This window comes from Vicugna pacos, chromosome 32, assembly GCF_048564905.1.
Source record: "Vicugna pacos chromosome 32, VicPac4, whole genome shotgun sequence".
Taxonomy (NCBI): domain Eukaryota; kingdom Metazoa; phylum Chordata; class Mammalia; order Artiodactyla; family Camelidae; genus Vicugna; species Vicugna pacos.
In genome coordinates this window covers 1076495-1091588 of record NC_133018.1, presented here as the reverse complement: position 1 = coordinate 1091588, position 15094 = coordinate 1076495, and the positions used below count along the sequence as shown (strand labels likewise).

Genomic DNA, 15094 nt, shown 5'->3' with positions numbered 1-15094 from the left:
CTTCATGAGCTGTCTCAGCTTCACCTCCTGGAGCACTTGCAGCAGCCTCTGGGTCAGCTCTTCCTGCCTTACCTTGCACAGGTATGCAGTGGAGATGGAATCTTGCCTTAAACTTCATGGGCCAGCCCCTGCTGTCTTCACACTTTTCTTTTGTAGTCTCTTTCTCTCAGGGTTCATAGAATTGCTGAGAATTAGGGACTTCCGCTGGATTAGGTGCCTTAAAGTAATGTCATGCCTGTTTTATTAAAGTGATAAGGAACGAACTATTTCAGGAACTACCAAAATGTGACACAGAGATAAGAAATGAGCAAATGCTGTCAGGAAAAAATGTCACCAATGGAATTGCTGGACTCAAGATTGTTACAAATCTTCAATATTTTTAAAAATGTGCATTACTGGGGAGGGCAATAAAATGAAACATGCCTGTAATAGCAATGAGTTTGCACTGGGAAGGTAAAAAGTGGATTCCTGCCTTCAGGATTCTCTCCTTTCTCCACTCCCCAGCACAGCCAAGCTCTTGAGTGCACATGTGCACACACAAAGACAGTTGTTTTATGTTTATAGAGGGTAAGAAGAAAATGCAAGACCACCGTGCTGCATCAGGAGCTCTGAAAGGAGAGGACTCCAATTTCCAAAGGAAGGTGAAGAAAGTACGCTTCCTTGATGAAATCGGTGGACAGAGAACTATGGACACTGAAGAGTAAGACGTTCCTGTGTTAATTGCGACAGTGTGTGAATGAGCGTGTGGAGTTACGTGGCTATTGTAACATGTTTCAGAATGCTTACCACCATATTTCTTTACCATATTCGATCAGTACAGATTGGTGTTTGCTTTTCTGCCTTGATTTCTGTAATCTGCTGCTTCTGTTCATTCTAACTGGTTACCAGAGTCTTGTTTGTATTTAGTTTGAGATCTTAGCAGGTTCTTGGACCAGATTTAGTCACTTCATTATCCGGATCCCCCTAGGTCCGTTTTTATCGTCCTTAGGTTTCAACCACATCAAAGTGTCATGACCTGCCATGTGTCTATCATTTTATTAAACTCTAGACATTGGGTCGAAAATAGAGAAAATTCAAGGCCTAGTGTGAGGTTAACTTGCTGCAGAGAAGGTGGGCATTACGGCTGGCAGATGGTCAGGGCGCCAGCAGCACTGCATCCTGTTAACCCAGTTAGCAGCTGAGATCAGTCAGTGCAGCCAGCCCTCGTGAGGCCCGTGTGTCTCCTGTCCGCCGTTGTTCCTGGCACGTAGCTCTCGTGGATCCCAGCTAAGGCCTGTAGGTCTCTCTAGGGGTCGCCTTCACTGACGGGCCAGGAGCTCCAGCTGTCTGACTGCGGTGCCCGTGCGTAGGGGGCACCGGCTGCCGGGCTGCTTTGCATCTCAGTGGTTTCCTCTGCAGTTACCGGGTGACCCCCGGGGAAGGTGGACCCAGTCCTGGGCTTCCTTCTTCTCCATCTTGGCCTCATGTCCCTTCCTGGCTTGTTAGCAATTTGGTACATTCGATCATGGATTTCATAATTTGCCCAGAGTTTCCTGTCATTCTCAGGGGGAGGTCATGGACGTCACACCCATTAACCTGCTTTCAAAAACAAACGTTTCCCTATATTTCCTAGAGATCAGGCTTTGCTCCAGGCTTTGACTGAAATCAGGGCTCTCTGTGGGAGAAATCAAACAAGTCATGAACGCTTGCTTCACCCTAACGTATTTGGTTGTGATGACTTGGTCAGACCCTGATTCCCACGTTGAAACACAGTGAGCTCGCGCTGCCCCAGGCACAGGAGCCTGAGCGGCACAGAGCGCACCTCACGTGGGCTTTTCCTGTGCGTTTACTTTGTGCACAGATGAGTAGGGGTGGGGACGCTGAAGGGAAGCCCAGATACCAAACACTTGCCAGAGGCCCGAGTGTAATGTTTTCATATCTACTAGTGGGGGCCTTTAATTCTTTCCTCTGTATCTGCCAGTCTGAGCATTTATGGGGAAGGGCGAAAGGGGCATTGAATTCTTCCCTTCCAATTTCTGGGAGGGAAACTGGCAGAATTTCACAGAGTTTCTTTCCCCTCTCAGGAAGGTGGACGTGAACAGATGTGAGCTGGTGGGAAAGCAGCAGCTGTTGGCAGCAGAGGAGAAGGCAAAACTGGCTGAAGAGGAGATACGACAGTACAAGTGAGTTCAGCTCCTCCATACCCACGGCTCTGAAAACCCCTGTTGGATCTTTTGGAAACTTCTCTAAAATGTTTATAGACACAATATCATACACAGACCCAAACAAAAGACATTTGTATACATGCTTCACACAGGAGAAAATGTGTTAAGTTTTACACATGTTAAGTTAAAGGTTTAACTTTAAAAAGTATTAACTTACTAAGAATTTCCCGGTCCCCAGTGCTGGCCAGACTGAGTGGAAGGACGGTTCACAGAGATGTTTCTGAAGGTGCTATAAACAGTTCTCACCCTGAGGACAGCAGTTTGGTGTAGCATCAGTTGCACCAATAAACATGCCCGTGCTGCTGGGGAGACCCACTTGTAAGAAGTAGGGTCAGGATGTAAGGAAAGGAGGAATCACGCTTTGTGAGAAAGATGCTCAGCACAGGACACGTGAGGGAAACGCTGAGAACAGGAGTGGGAATTGTGTCCGCGCAGGACCCGGCAGCCGTTCAGTAGCAGTGACGGGAGGAGTGGCTGCAGCGACAGCTTTGCACCCGCTGTGCTTCTGCAGCCGTGTGCAGTGTGTCTTGAGCGGTGAGATGATGAGTGTGAGTGTGCAGTGCAGATAACGTGGACTGGGGCAGGTTACTTAACAGCATACCCAGAATTGTGTCTTCTCTGATGGAACAATTTGTAACTCATAGGATGAGACTTGAAGAATGTCACGGGCAAATGCGGGAAGCAGAGATCACTTGGAGACACCAGGTAAACTGCCTTCCTCCTGACACACCCAGTCCTTAGCACCTGATGCAGACGGTCACTGTGGCCCTGAGAACCCCTCGCCATGAGGTGTTTCTTGATGTGTTGACTTTTTCAGGTCGCTCTTGCCGAGAAGAAGGCCCAAGACAGCTCGGTAAGAATTTGTTTCCTTCCTTCCCTTTGTGCACAGTTGGCCACAACTGAACATGGATGTGTTTTTCTCCCACAGCTCAGGGCTCAGGAGCTGGAGAGGGAAAACTCTGAGATGAGAAGGGAAAGCTCTGAGCTGAAAAGGGAAGTCGCCCACCTGAAACAGAGGTACAGAACTTTGACACATTTTTAGGGTGTTTTGAGATTTTTAAGGACTGGTGGTTTTGTGCCTAGTAGAGGAATTGGTGGTGTAATTCGTATTGAAGCCATTCTTTATCTTTAAGATTGGATGCAGTCTGCAGATGGAGGCAGGCAGAGAAATACATGAGGCAGGAGCCCACCCCAGGAGGACCACACAGGCTGTATCCTCCCCTGAGAGGTAAGGAGCGCACGGTGAAGTGCAGCAGCTCCGTTTCTGCAGCAGGAGCCGCCCAGTGGGCTGCTTGTCCCTGTGGGTAGTTGTCGGGGTTCTTGGACACCACACCACACACTCTCACTGCAGGGAACAGGTTCACAGCTGGGTGACAAGATGCTGTTTTCTTCACGTGCCACCAGCCAGCAGGGCTCTGTCCCCTGTGAGCGGTGGAGCTCACGCCCCTCCAGGGACTGCGGGCTGCCCCCCAGGCTCTTGGTTGGCTGGCATGGCTGGTTTCTGTGCGCTAGAAGATGTGAGCGTCAGCCCCCTCTTTCCCGCCTGGACACAGTGTTGAAGGCTGAATTCTCTTCTCATTTCAGGAAAATAACATGGAAGACGTTTTAGAATGAAGGCAGTATGTCATAACGAGAAAAACATTTTTCTTCATTTGCCTTGGTGGATAAATATTCTATTTAAGGTCTGCTTTAAGGCAGCAGGCATTTCTTCACTAATTTTGCAGGTCCCTTCGTTCTTATAAAAAAGCTTGCACAGTGACCTAGAGTAGCCAGCTAGTGAGTGACATGACTGCGCAGCCTCCCTCTCCCAGAGTTAACGCGTGACTCTGAAGTGTCCCACCAGCTTCTCCGTGTAACTCACTGTTCCTTTGCTGATGATTACAACATGAGTCATTCTAAGGCCACTTCTTTCACAAATACTTACATGACATGTGGTCACTTGTACAAGACATGTCCTGTCAGACAGAAGGCTTTTAACAGTTTACCAACAGGCTGAGGAGGAAGAGGTGGAGCTCACGGCCGGGGGTTGTTGATCCTCCTCCTATGAAAGACTCTTTTTACTTTAACGTGTAACCTGTGTACAGACTGGTTTGCCCTGAAGTGCGCTGTGAGTCCCCTGTGTCAGTGCCGGTTGCCAGGGATCTGAGCCCTGAGCCCCCATCCACGGTGATTAGCTATGAAAACACCTGAATCAGGGCTCTGTGATGTCCTCGTCACTGGTCAGGGGTCCAGCCTCCCCTTGTCCTCGGGGTCACCTGAGGCGTGAGGAGGCCCGCGGCCTCTGGGAAGAGCCTGGGGCGCGGGCGGGAGTGAGAGCTCTTGGGGGAGGGCACGGACGGCTCGTGCTTCCCTGCACGGCCTCTGTCAGAGAGAATCAGCCTTCAGCACTGCTCTCCCTTCACAGCTTCAGGGCTGGGTGGCGCCCCCATGAGGAATGGCACCTCCTTCCCGGCTCAGGAGGCAGAGGAAACCCAGGTAAATGCTTTTTTCCAGTTCTGTTCCAGTGGTCGTTTTGTGTTGAAATTATCTCTGAAACTACCATTTTCCTATCGAACAATCCTTTCCTGGCCTTGCCGACGGTTTGCATGTTGCGGGACACGTATGCCCTGTGATCACAGTGACGTGTGGCGACAGAGTCTTGTCCCCAAGGCCTCCTGCGCAGCCCGGGCTGCAGGCAGGCCCCGGGGCGGGTGGAGTGCGTGGCGCCGTGCTGCCGCCTGGGCATCCGGTGCAGGGGAGGGTGCCTGGGGCTGACCGCGGCTGCGTTGGTGTTTTGTCGGTGTTGGTCCTTTGGTCTGTCATCCAACACGCCTCTCCCTTCTGCTGCACAGGTCACTGTGGATGTCGGAGGGCCCTGTCCTTTTGCAGGACCAGCTCGCGTGGCTAGCCCCATGAGCCGCCCAGTGCCACCCTTCCGGGGCTGTTGGCCACCTCCACCCGGACCAGCCCCGTGGCCTGTGGGGCCTTGGCCACAGCCACCAATGTCTCCACTTGGTAAGATGAGAGCATGTGCTTCTGTTCCCTTGTTGAGTCCCTGCAGAAGAAGGGGAGGTGTCACTCCGGGGCTTTGCAGTGCCCGGGGAAGCCTGGGTGGGGACATGGAGACGTTCGTCTGCTTTCTTAGCACGCACGTTTGATGGACCGTGTCGCTTCCCCACCCTGACCTGGGAAGCAGGTATCTCCTGTATAGAACGAAGGAGACGTCTAACTTTTAGTCACACCAGTTTGACAGGTGTGCCTCATGCATGGACCATGTGTCGTGTTCCGTGGGGGGTGACGCACTCCCCTCACCTCAGGGCTTTACCGTGTTCCCTCAGGGTGGGGGAGAGAGGGAGGGGGAGAGACATTCACAGCAGCCAGCTTGCCATCAGCACACAGACGTGCCAGTGCAGGGCCCCAGGGTGCAAGAGGGTCACGTGAGCCGCAAAGGCGTGAACAGGGGAGTGTGGAGGGGAAGGAAGATACTGAGGCGTGCCCAGTGAGGATTTGTTGGGTTCACTCAGGTCGAGCTGGAAGGTCACTCCCGGCAGGGCGGGCAGTGCAGGCGGGCCATGTGAATGCAGCGTGAGGTCCGCTCAGAGCCACGTGTGTGTGCAGGGGACTCAGTGCGGCCGTGCACGTATCCCCCTCAGAACCCACTGCCTCCAGAAAACACTCAGTTCACAACCTCATATGAAGTTCATTGTTCTCTTGGGTTTCTGAAAGCTCTGGATGTGTGTGAAAGAAAGCTCTGGATATCAGAGAAACTGAAATGTAGCTTGGCTTGTTGCAGATATTTTGTGTGGCTTTAATTTTCTTTTGCCCCAGTGATTTGAAAAGTGCAGGCAGGATTTAGATCAGCTGAGCAAGGGGCCTTACCCTTCAGCATGAGGCAGGTCCTTTTGGGGAAGTCAGGGGTAATCAAGGGACCCCCTGCAGGACTCCTGTCCCCTTACTCCTGCTCCCTCTAGTCACCATGCCCACTGTCAGCTTGGTATCTCCTCATTTATGTCACAAGATCCAATTTCTGATTCTTTGCTTGAATTCCTGCAGTCCAGCCCCCAACACCAAGACTCAGCGGGGCCCCCACAGGGTCTCAGCTGTGTGTCTGTGAGCCGGGGTGACACTGGCTCCTGACGTGACTGTGAGGAGGGTCGGGTCAAGCACACGAATTACTTTCAAAATGACTGGGACATATTTCTCACTCACCATTGTCATAGCTTAAAAGAAAGTGCGCACAGAATCGTCAGAAGATACCCTGAGAAGTACATTAAATTAAACTGAAGATGTAAGAGCCCAGGTCCAGAGCTTACCATTCTCTGCTTTAAAGATAAGGCGAAGGGTCCCTTTCTTCTATTAAATCTCAGGTCCTACTAGTTAAAGAAGGAAATAGAATAATGAGAATGTGCACATTTTCAGATCTGTGTCTGAGATGTGAAAATTATTTTCATTATACATAGATGCGGAGATTCACATGCAGACTACAGTGTCCATCAGAGGCCATACACACATTAGAGAAGACAAAATAGGAAAAAAAATAAGATCCTATTATAATGAATAAAACTTTTTGCCTTACTTCAAACAGTTTGAAGTTTGAAGAGGACCCCGAGCTGTGGCAATGATACATTTAGAGAAGATGTCAGAGGTGCATTATTGCCTGAATGATTCCCTGCTCCACCCTGCCCCCTCTGCTGTTGTCTCTTCTATTGTCACCCTTAATAAATCTGTCACAGTTCTATGTCAGTGTCTGCGTCCTGGAGGATGAGTGGTCACACCCTCTCGAGGGCACACAGAGTGATTCACAGACATGCAGTTCACAAGCCAGCAGAAACTAGGATGACAGGGCAGACACAAGGTCCCCCTTTGGGGCAGCAGTGACTGCACGGGGCCCAGGAGCTCCTCCTGGGGCGGTGGGCGCAGCCTATGTCTAGATCCAGTGATGGCTGTGTTTCTTCAAGTCTATAAGCACTCACTGGGCACGTGGGGCCTGTCTGTCACACGGGCGTCCGGTCATGAGCTAGATGACCAGAATGGAGTGGCCATGTCTCATGGTCAGGAACAGATGAGGTGCAGGAGGGGCCGCGGGCATCCAGCGAGAGGGTCCCTCACTAACCAGGCCTGTACCCCCCGCCCCGTGTGGCAGCTGCCCCGGCAGCCCCAGTTCCAGGCAGACTCTGAGGGCAGCTGCGGGCAGCAGTGTTCTCAGTAAGTCCCGTGAGCGCCCTTCGTCCTCCCACAGTTCCCTTACTGTGAGCTGGGCGGGCAGGGTCAGCGGGTGGGGCACCACTGCTGCCGAGGGGATGGTGTTGGGTATAAAAAGGGCTCCCTTCAGGCCCCCCAGTCCACTCCACGCTGCCCCTGGAGCTCGTGGGGCCCTCGCTCCTTCCAGGGGGGGGCGGCGGCCAGCCCTGCAGCAGCTCTGGGGTCCAGGCTGGGCCACCAACAGGTCAAGGTGAGACTGCGCTGCCCGGGAAGCGGGGGGAACAGCGGTGCAGCAGTATGTACCAGCAGGAGCAGCTCGGCCACTGGCTCCTCCACTGTGAGCAGGGCCGGGGCACTACTTGGCCGTGAGGGTGGGAGGGCTGGGAGAGCTGGGCCCTGTGGTCCTGGACGGGGCTAGACCAGAGCCCAGGGCCCGAGGACCTGGGGGGGGGGGGGGAGAGAGAAAGACATGCAGGGGGAGAGACAGTGCATGAGTGAGAGAGAGAGGTGGGGGTCAAGTCCTAAAGAGCGACAGGAGGTGACGGGGGCACACCGGGTAGGGGGAGGCAGAGACAAGAGGAGGCAGGAAGGAGGGAGCCAGCCCGGGGTGCGTTGGGGAGGACCTAGGGCCAGGGTGACTGGGAAGGGGAGTTGGCCCATCCTTCACCAAGCCCTGCAACTGCCACTGTCAGGGCCCCAGGGACCGGCAGCCCGCCCAGCTCGACAGGCACCATCGGCCCTCAGGACGGGGCTCAGAGCTGCACCCAGGGCCCTCCAGCCACTTCCCAGGTAAGGGGGACCAGGAGGGCTCCCCCCAGCACCACAGACGTGCCAACTCTAGCTTCAGAGGCCCTGTGAGCAGGCATTGTCCCGTTCCCCATCCCACAGAAGGGAAACAGGCTCCGCCAGCCAGTGAACTTGGCTCTGTCTGCAGGGTTATTCCCTTTCCCAATGCTGCTTTCCCAGGCAGGCCTGTCCTCCTGTCCTAAGAATGGGGCCTGTGATGAGCCCGGGGGCCTGGGTCCCACCCGACTGCCCTCTGGTGCTGGGTGACCTGGGCAAGTAATCTCCCCTCCTTGGGCCTCAACTGTATGACCAATGGCCCTTCTCCCCACCTTTCTGGGAAGTGGGACCCCAGCAGGGCCATCGCTCCAGGCCTCCCAGGCCCCAGGGTGGGTGTGCGGTGAGCTCTGGCACTCGGGGGAGTTCCTTTACGGGTGGGGCGATGGCCCATGTGCACTTACTGTTTTTTATGGGGTCACGTCCTGCTATTTCCATCTGGAATGGGACTTACCTACCATGGAGCCTGAAACTTGGTTTTCCAGATTTTTCTAAATTGGCCCTTGTACAAAAGAGTGGCTCGCCTGGCTGGGATCGCAAACCCAGTCCTGGTGAGGAGGCCCTTCCTACTCCCCTCACCTCGCTGCTCCTGGTCACCCCCAAACTCCAGAGCCATGCCCAGCGCCTGGCATTCCCTGCTCCCCCTCCCCATGCCAAGCCCAGCTTCTCTCCCCGCCCCAGAGGCCCCTCCTCCTGAGGGAAGTTGTGGGGCTCTTAGGGTCAGGACTTCAAGCCCTGTGTCTTGGCAGGGGATGCACCAGCTGAGTGGTGACAGGCCTGGAGGCAAGGGTGGGGCCCTGAGCCCCAAAACGGGCTGTGTAGCCTTGGTCAGGTCACAGCCTCAGCCCAGCATCACAGCCTCACACACCCCTCCAGACCACGTGCCCGGGATGTCACTCAGCCGCACACTCAGGCTCCAGCCCTGCTCCCCACCCCCATGCAGGCACATGGAGGGCACACGTGGGACGTGTAAACACATACAGGAACACACACATGCACAGGGACACACAGGCTCACCCCTCAGCCGCCAGGATGCCAGTTTTTCATTATCTTACATGTCGCTGCTGCAATAGAATCCTTTAATTAAAACATGAATACTCAAATGGTAAATCCTGGAGAGGGTGTGGAGAAAAGGGGACCCTTGTACACTGTTGGTGAGAATGTAGTTAGGTGCACCAATTACAAAAAATGGTATGGAGATTCCTCAAAAACAAAAAATACACTTACCATATGATAAAAGAAACCCACTCCTGGACATATATCCAAAGGGAACCTTAATTCAAGAAGATACATGCACCCCAATGTTCACAGCAGCACTATGTACAATAGCCAAGACATGGAAACAGGCTAGCCTAAATGTCCATCGAGAGATGGCTGGATAAAGAAGCTGTGGTATGTGTATACAAAGGAATACTACTCAGCCATAAAAAATGAAACAATGCTATTTGCAGCAACATGGATGTCCCTGGAGAATGTCATTCTAAGTGAAGTAATCCAGAAAGAGAAAGAAAAACACCACATGACAACACTCAGATGTGGAATCTAAAAAAAAAAAAAGATACAGAAAACAAACTTACATTATCGAGGGGAACGGGGTGGGAAGGGATACACTGGGAGTTCGAGATTTGCAGATACTGACTGGTAAATATAAAATAGAGCAACAAGCTTATACTGTAGAGCACAGGGAACCACAGTCGGTATTTTGTAGTAGCTCATGGTGAAAAAGGACATGAAAATGAATATATGTATATTCATGTACGACTGAAGCGTTGTGCTGTACACCAGAAATTGACACGACATGGTAAACTGACTATACTTCAAGAAAATAAAAATTTTAAAACTTGAGTATTTAAAATAACCCTTGAGAGAAACGGCCCCATCTCACCAAAGGCAGGAAAACGCAGAGACTACAGGGAGAGGGAGGGGAGATGGTGCTGAGAGGCAGGGGAAGCCAGAGGGCAGCTTCAGAGGGGCTGCCAGGTGGAGGCAAACATAGAAGAGAGGCGACAGTTGCTCTGGCCCGAGGAACACCTGCCACCCAGATGCGTGACATGGCCTGTGGCATTTGGACAGGCCAGGGTGGGGCAGGGCTGAAAATGGGCCACGGGCTGACCTGGGCCTCCTGCTGCCTTGCAGCTGGGCTGGGGATGGAGGGACACGCGTGACCCAGCCTCCCCGAGGCAGTGTGAGGGGCGGGGCTCCCTGGGCACAGGCTCAGCTGGGAAGGTCTGGAGCTTGGCACCTGCCTGGCTCAGCTGTGTGCCTTCTGAGTGACTGCTGGGCCTCTGTGGTCTACGTGTCACCCCACCCTGACACACATGCATACACACACACACACACACACACACACACCCTCCCAGTAGAGTGCCTTGTAGGAGATGCTCCATGTGGGGCCACCAGGTGACATAAGCCGGCAATTGGAAAGAGGTTCACACAATGTGTGTTCCATTTGTACTTTTTGCTTCTTTGGTTAGGTGGGATATGTTATCATTTGTTATGCTACTCTTCATTTTTACATGCTGAAATTTATTTATTTATTGAATAGAAAATACGACAATTAGGTAAGTTAAATGGCTAAGAGGTGACACACACACACCAGGATGTGTCATGAAACTTCTGGGTCTTGGCTAACGACGTTAGTGGACAAATGAAGGAGTCCCTGGTGTGACAAGTGAATGTGAGCATCTGGAAACCCAGTCAATATGATGTTTCTACCTTACTGTTCTTTAAAATAAATGATTGCCTCCCTATGTTCCTGCTTTACTGAATTACCCACCGCGCTGGTGAGTCAGCTTCAGATACCAAAACCTGCAAAGTAGTATACAGCATCATATGCTTTCACTCATGAAAAATAAATGCATTAGCTTCCTTTTCTTTGAAGTAAATCACTTTTAATTTTCATCTTATATTTGGTTATCAAGAAGCACACAGAACCCTCCGGTTTTAATGTGACCAGTGCTTTTAGGTCTCTTTATCACATATCCACTTAATGTTAGGTGTGGTGTTGCTAAGTCAGATCCACATCAAGTCTTTTTCTGTCTTTCTTTCTCTCTCTCTTTTTTTTTTTTTTTTGCAGCATAATAGGAAAATCCTGCTTCACACAGGTGCATGGTAGCAGACAAAACAGTACACAACCTGCACACCTCGCAACGCGTGGCTACTCCTGACTCAGGCTGCTCCAAAAATCATTTCGTGAAAGTTCACTGAAGTTGTGCTTCACCTGGGAATCAGATGTTGAATCAGTCAGGTTCTCATAGTCCCATGCCACTAATGAGGCTGGTGTAAGTTACTGTAAGTGGATTTCTAACCCAAGCATTATCATCATTTGTTACAGGAAGATATTAACAGAGCAGAACGCAACCCCCTGCGATGCTGCACAGCAGCCCTGCCAGTGTCTCCATCAACTGTAGGATTAATTTCGGTCAAAAGGTCACTGAGTGTAGGAAAACCAAGTTTTCTTTTGATGACATTTTATCAAATACTATAAAAACTGCCACATTTCCCCCTTACATTGACAGATTAACCTCATTTAATTTAGTGAAAATATCTGCAAGATATACAAGTCTTAGCAGCCACGATAAATTTGTTTAACAATCAAATTTTCAAAAAGCAGAATCCACAAAAAACAATAGTTCACAACGAAGCTCAAAAAGTCTTAAAAGGACTTCACGTCGGGAAAGCCGCCTCGCCTCCATATTTAAAAGAAGTTCTGTGTGCTGGGCACCCAATTCTTCACGTAAAATTTTTAATGATCTGGGCTGATGTGGCCGCGCATTTATATAACTGATGATTTGGACTGCCTGATCTGGCACGTTTTCCAGAGGTCTAGGCGTTACTTTTACTGCAAGTGCAGGTCTATGTAACAGGCAGTGACTACTGGCGTATGTGTGTGCATGTCCCTGTGTGTGCACGTGTGCCCTCCATGTGCCTGCATGGGAGTGGGGGGCGGGGCTGGAGCCGGAGTGTGTGACTGATTATCAAGGGTAACTGATCCATTACATCCAGAAAGAACACTCGACTCCTGATTTCATATAGATTGAGAGGAACGTGCTGGTTGCCAGCAGTGTGTGATGATTGATCTGGTTAACTCTGAGAGGAGGAAAAGATGGATTTGTCAGTCTGGGGCTCTAGCTGGGAGAACGGGCCCTTGAAACAGACTCACCTGGAAAATAAAACTGATGCAAAATGAATGTCAATTACCCAGTTCCAGATGGCCTGTGCACCTTCACTTTCTTGCTCTATCATTTGCTCTGTTACACTTACATAAAGTGCCCATGACAGTAATATCTGAGTGCCCTTTAGACTCTTAAGAAATGCACAATTCATTTAACTGTCCAGTGAAATAACAATCCTTGTTTCTCTTCACAAAGAGGCAGAATGGCAGCGCAACGTGGGCAGAACCTAAGTTAGAAAATCACAAACACTGTACCACATCCCAATATAATTTGTGTGACCAGTTTTTACAAAAGGTTGAGTCTCTCACTATCACCTGGGGTAGGTCTAAATATCATAAATAAATAAATTAGCATTTTGCTCTGAAGATAAGCCTTTTGTGTAAGGTCACTGTCCAAGACTTTCAGAGTCAAGCAGAAAACCCTTTCTGCATCTAGGATTTAGCATCCACCCCCTGCTTTCACTCTACTCTGTTTATCAGGGTATCCGTTCAATCAGATGGTTTGCATTCACTGTCATCAAGGGAAAGAAGCTATTATCTGCCCGAGCTAGAACTCTTGTCTAGTTGGAGGCTCCAGCCCTAAGCTCACATTCTACCTCCACCCCTTACCCCTACTCCCCACTCCCACCTGAGGGTGTTTGGATAACTTGATAATATTAGGGCGTTTTGTTTTTTTAATGGAGGGACTGGGGATTGAACCCAGGATCTCCTGGATACTAAGTGTGTGCTCTACTACTGAGCTATACCCTCCCCCTGATAATATTAGGTTTTTAAATCAAAAAGACTGTGAGGTGAGTTTCCTTGGCTGGTAACATCTGAAACCCACAGCTGGCCTTGTCTATTTCCTACAGCAACACAATGGGATTCTACTGGAAAACAAATTGTATAGCAAGACCAGTTAATCTGGCTACACTAAAGTCCCATCAAACTGCTGAGTGGAGTCAGAACTCTTCAAACAGTGCCAAAGATAGCTTTGTGGCAAGCCACTGAATCACACAGCAGCAAAATAAAAATAAAGGATGACTGACGAACACTTTTGGGTCTCTGTCATGTACTCTGCCAAAGAGCAAAAAACTAGAAATATTCCTCAACATATTCCATTAGGAATAGTTCAGAAATAGTTCCCACACTGGATGGGTAAATATTGCTTCAGAGGCTGGGGACTGCTGCTCCCACAAAGAGGTACCTGAAAATCTTCCTGTTTCCAAGTCTTTAAGATCCAATCATCTGATACGCTGTGCCTTTTGAGAACAAACCAAAGCATTAAGCTTGAGGAACTTAAATTATTAGAACAAAAAGTATTTTTCAATGTATTTGCTAGTGCTGAATTGGATTATTTTAAATAAATGGAAAATGTTGATGTTTCTCTATTGCACTTGCTTTGTTCTTTTTGAAGAATGTCTGTAGTAAAGACAAATAACAACAAAACAGAATATGAATGTCTTTTGCAGGTGGACTCCTAGAATTACTCAGAATCGCTCTGAAGCTGTCTTGTGTTAGCATTCTTCAAGCCAAGAGCACTCAAAGGTAATGAGTCTCTGTACATCTATTACCTAATCAATAAGAAATAGAGCCCCCCGCACTAATGAGTTGCCATCTCAGCAGAAAGACCTTTATTTTGCTTGGATTGGATTTCCTCATTAGTAAAGTAAATGCAAGAAAGTCTGATTTATCTGGATTTTTCCCCCACTGAACAAAAAGTTTATTTGGTGAACCTAGAGTTTTATTTTTCATTGTACTGTGTTTTTTAATTAAAACTGGCCAGTGGAACCTCTCTAGCCCCAAATCACTGTATGTATTAAATTTCGAGGAATCCTAAAGCAACTGGAGAGAATTTCATTTTTAGCAAACTGCAAGGCATTAAAATCAATAAATGGGCTGAAGATGCAATTAATATGCTAGAAGCCTTTAATGGAAAAAAAGGGAAATTTCATATTAACAACCATTGCTTCTCTCAGTTAAAGAAATTTCTAAGCCTGTGTTTTACTAAGTAAACCATGTAATCAGGACAATTGAACAGTAGCTGTGTTTTCATTATAGTTAACATTAATTAGTTGGTTTATTTTGGGTGTGGTTATCATTAACTTAGAGACTTGGATGCTGTTCCCTGTCCAGCTTCTGTGTATAATTCGTAACCGAGAATGCATTCCCGGGAAGGCTTTTAATCCACCATGTTGCTCAGTAGCTAATACGAGACAAGGTTATTCCGGGTCTTGCCAGAGACCAGATTCTCCTGTAGTCACCCCCGTCAACTCCTCTTCCATAAAGATGGCAAGAATAGAGGCATTCAAAAATATTTTGACATTTATTTTGTGCTCTAAAAATACTGATTTGCTTTAGTGATTACAAACCAAGCATAAGAGACTTAAAGTGAAGTGAGACGCCGCAAAGCCACAGGGGGCGTGAAGACGGCTTCGCCCCCCCCACCTCCGGGCCCTGCACAGACAGCAGACTGAAGCGCAGCCCCAGGCTTTCTGAGAAGGAGACCTGTTTTCGTGTTCAGGAAGTTTGGCCTGAGGGCAGCTTCCTGGTCTAGCACACTTCTGGAGGCTTCTGGAGGAGCCCCCATGGAATGCAGGCCTGTGGACACCATCTGTGTGTCCCCCCCACTGCCTGGCTCCAGCTCACCAGCACCTCCCAGAAAAGAGCTTATATCTTTGTCTAACACCCCGATTTCTGCAGCTGCTGCCAGCGG

The 15094-nt window shown here is 49.7% G+C and overlaps 1 protein-coding gene across 4 annotated transcripts in view; it reads left to right on the top strand.

Annotated features, from left to right (window-relative positions):
- LOC107035079 (uncharacterized) overlaps nucleotides 1-15094 on the top strand; it is a 144316-nt gene that overhangs the window by 118547 nt on the left and 10675 nt on the right. For 3 of the 4 annotated variants that reach the window (XM_072953193.1, XM_072953194.1, XM_072953195.1), the window contains 9 exons: nucleotides 565-700; nucleotides 2064-2162; nucleotides 2849-2909; nucleotides 3022-3057; nucleotides 3133-3221; nucleotides 3338-3432; nucleotides 4609-4679; nucleotides 5036-5198; nucleotides 6769-6926. In XM_072953193.1, the coding sequence (XP_072809294.1) occupies nucleotides 565-700; nucleotides 2064-2162; nucleotides 2849-2909; nucleotides 3022-3057; nucleotides 3133-3221; nucleotides 3338-3432; nucleotides 4609-4679; nucleotides 5036-5198; nucleotides 6769-6773 (755 nt within the window). In that variant the 3' untranslated portion in view covers nucleotides 6774-6926. Of the gene's footprint in view, nucleotides 1-564; nucleotides 701-2063; nucleotides 2163-2848; nucleotides 2910-3021; nucleotides 3058-3132; nucleotides 3222-3337; nucleotides 3433-4608; nucleotides 4680-5035; nucleotides 5199-6768; nucleotides 6927-11301; nucleotides 11517-13850; nucleotides 13927-15094 lie in introns of those variants that run through there. The other variant, XM_072953192.1, reaches the window with a different exon arrangement.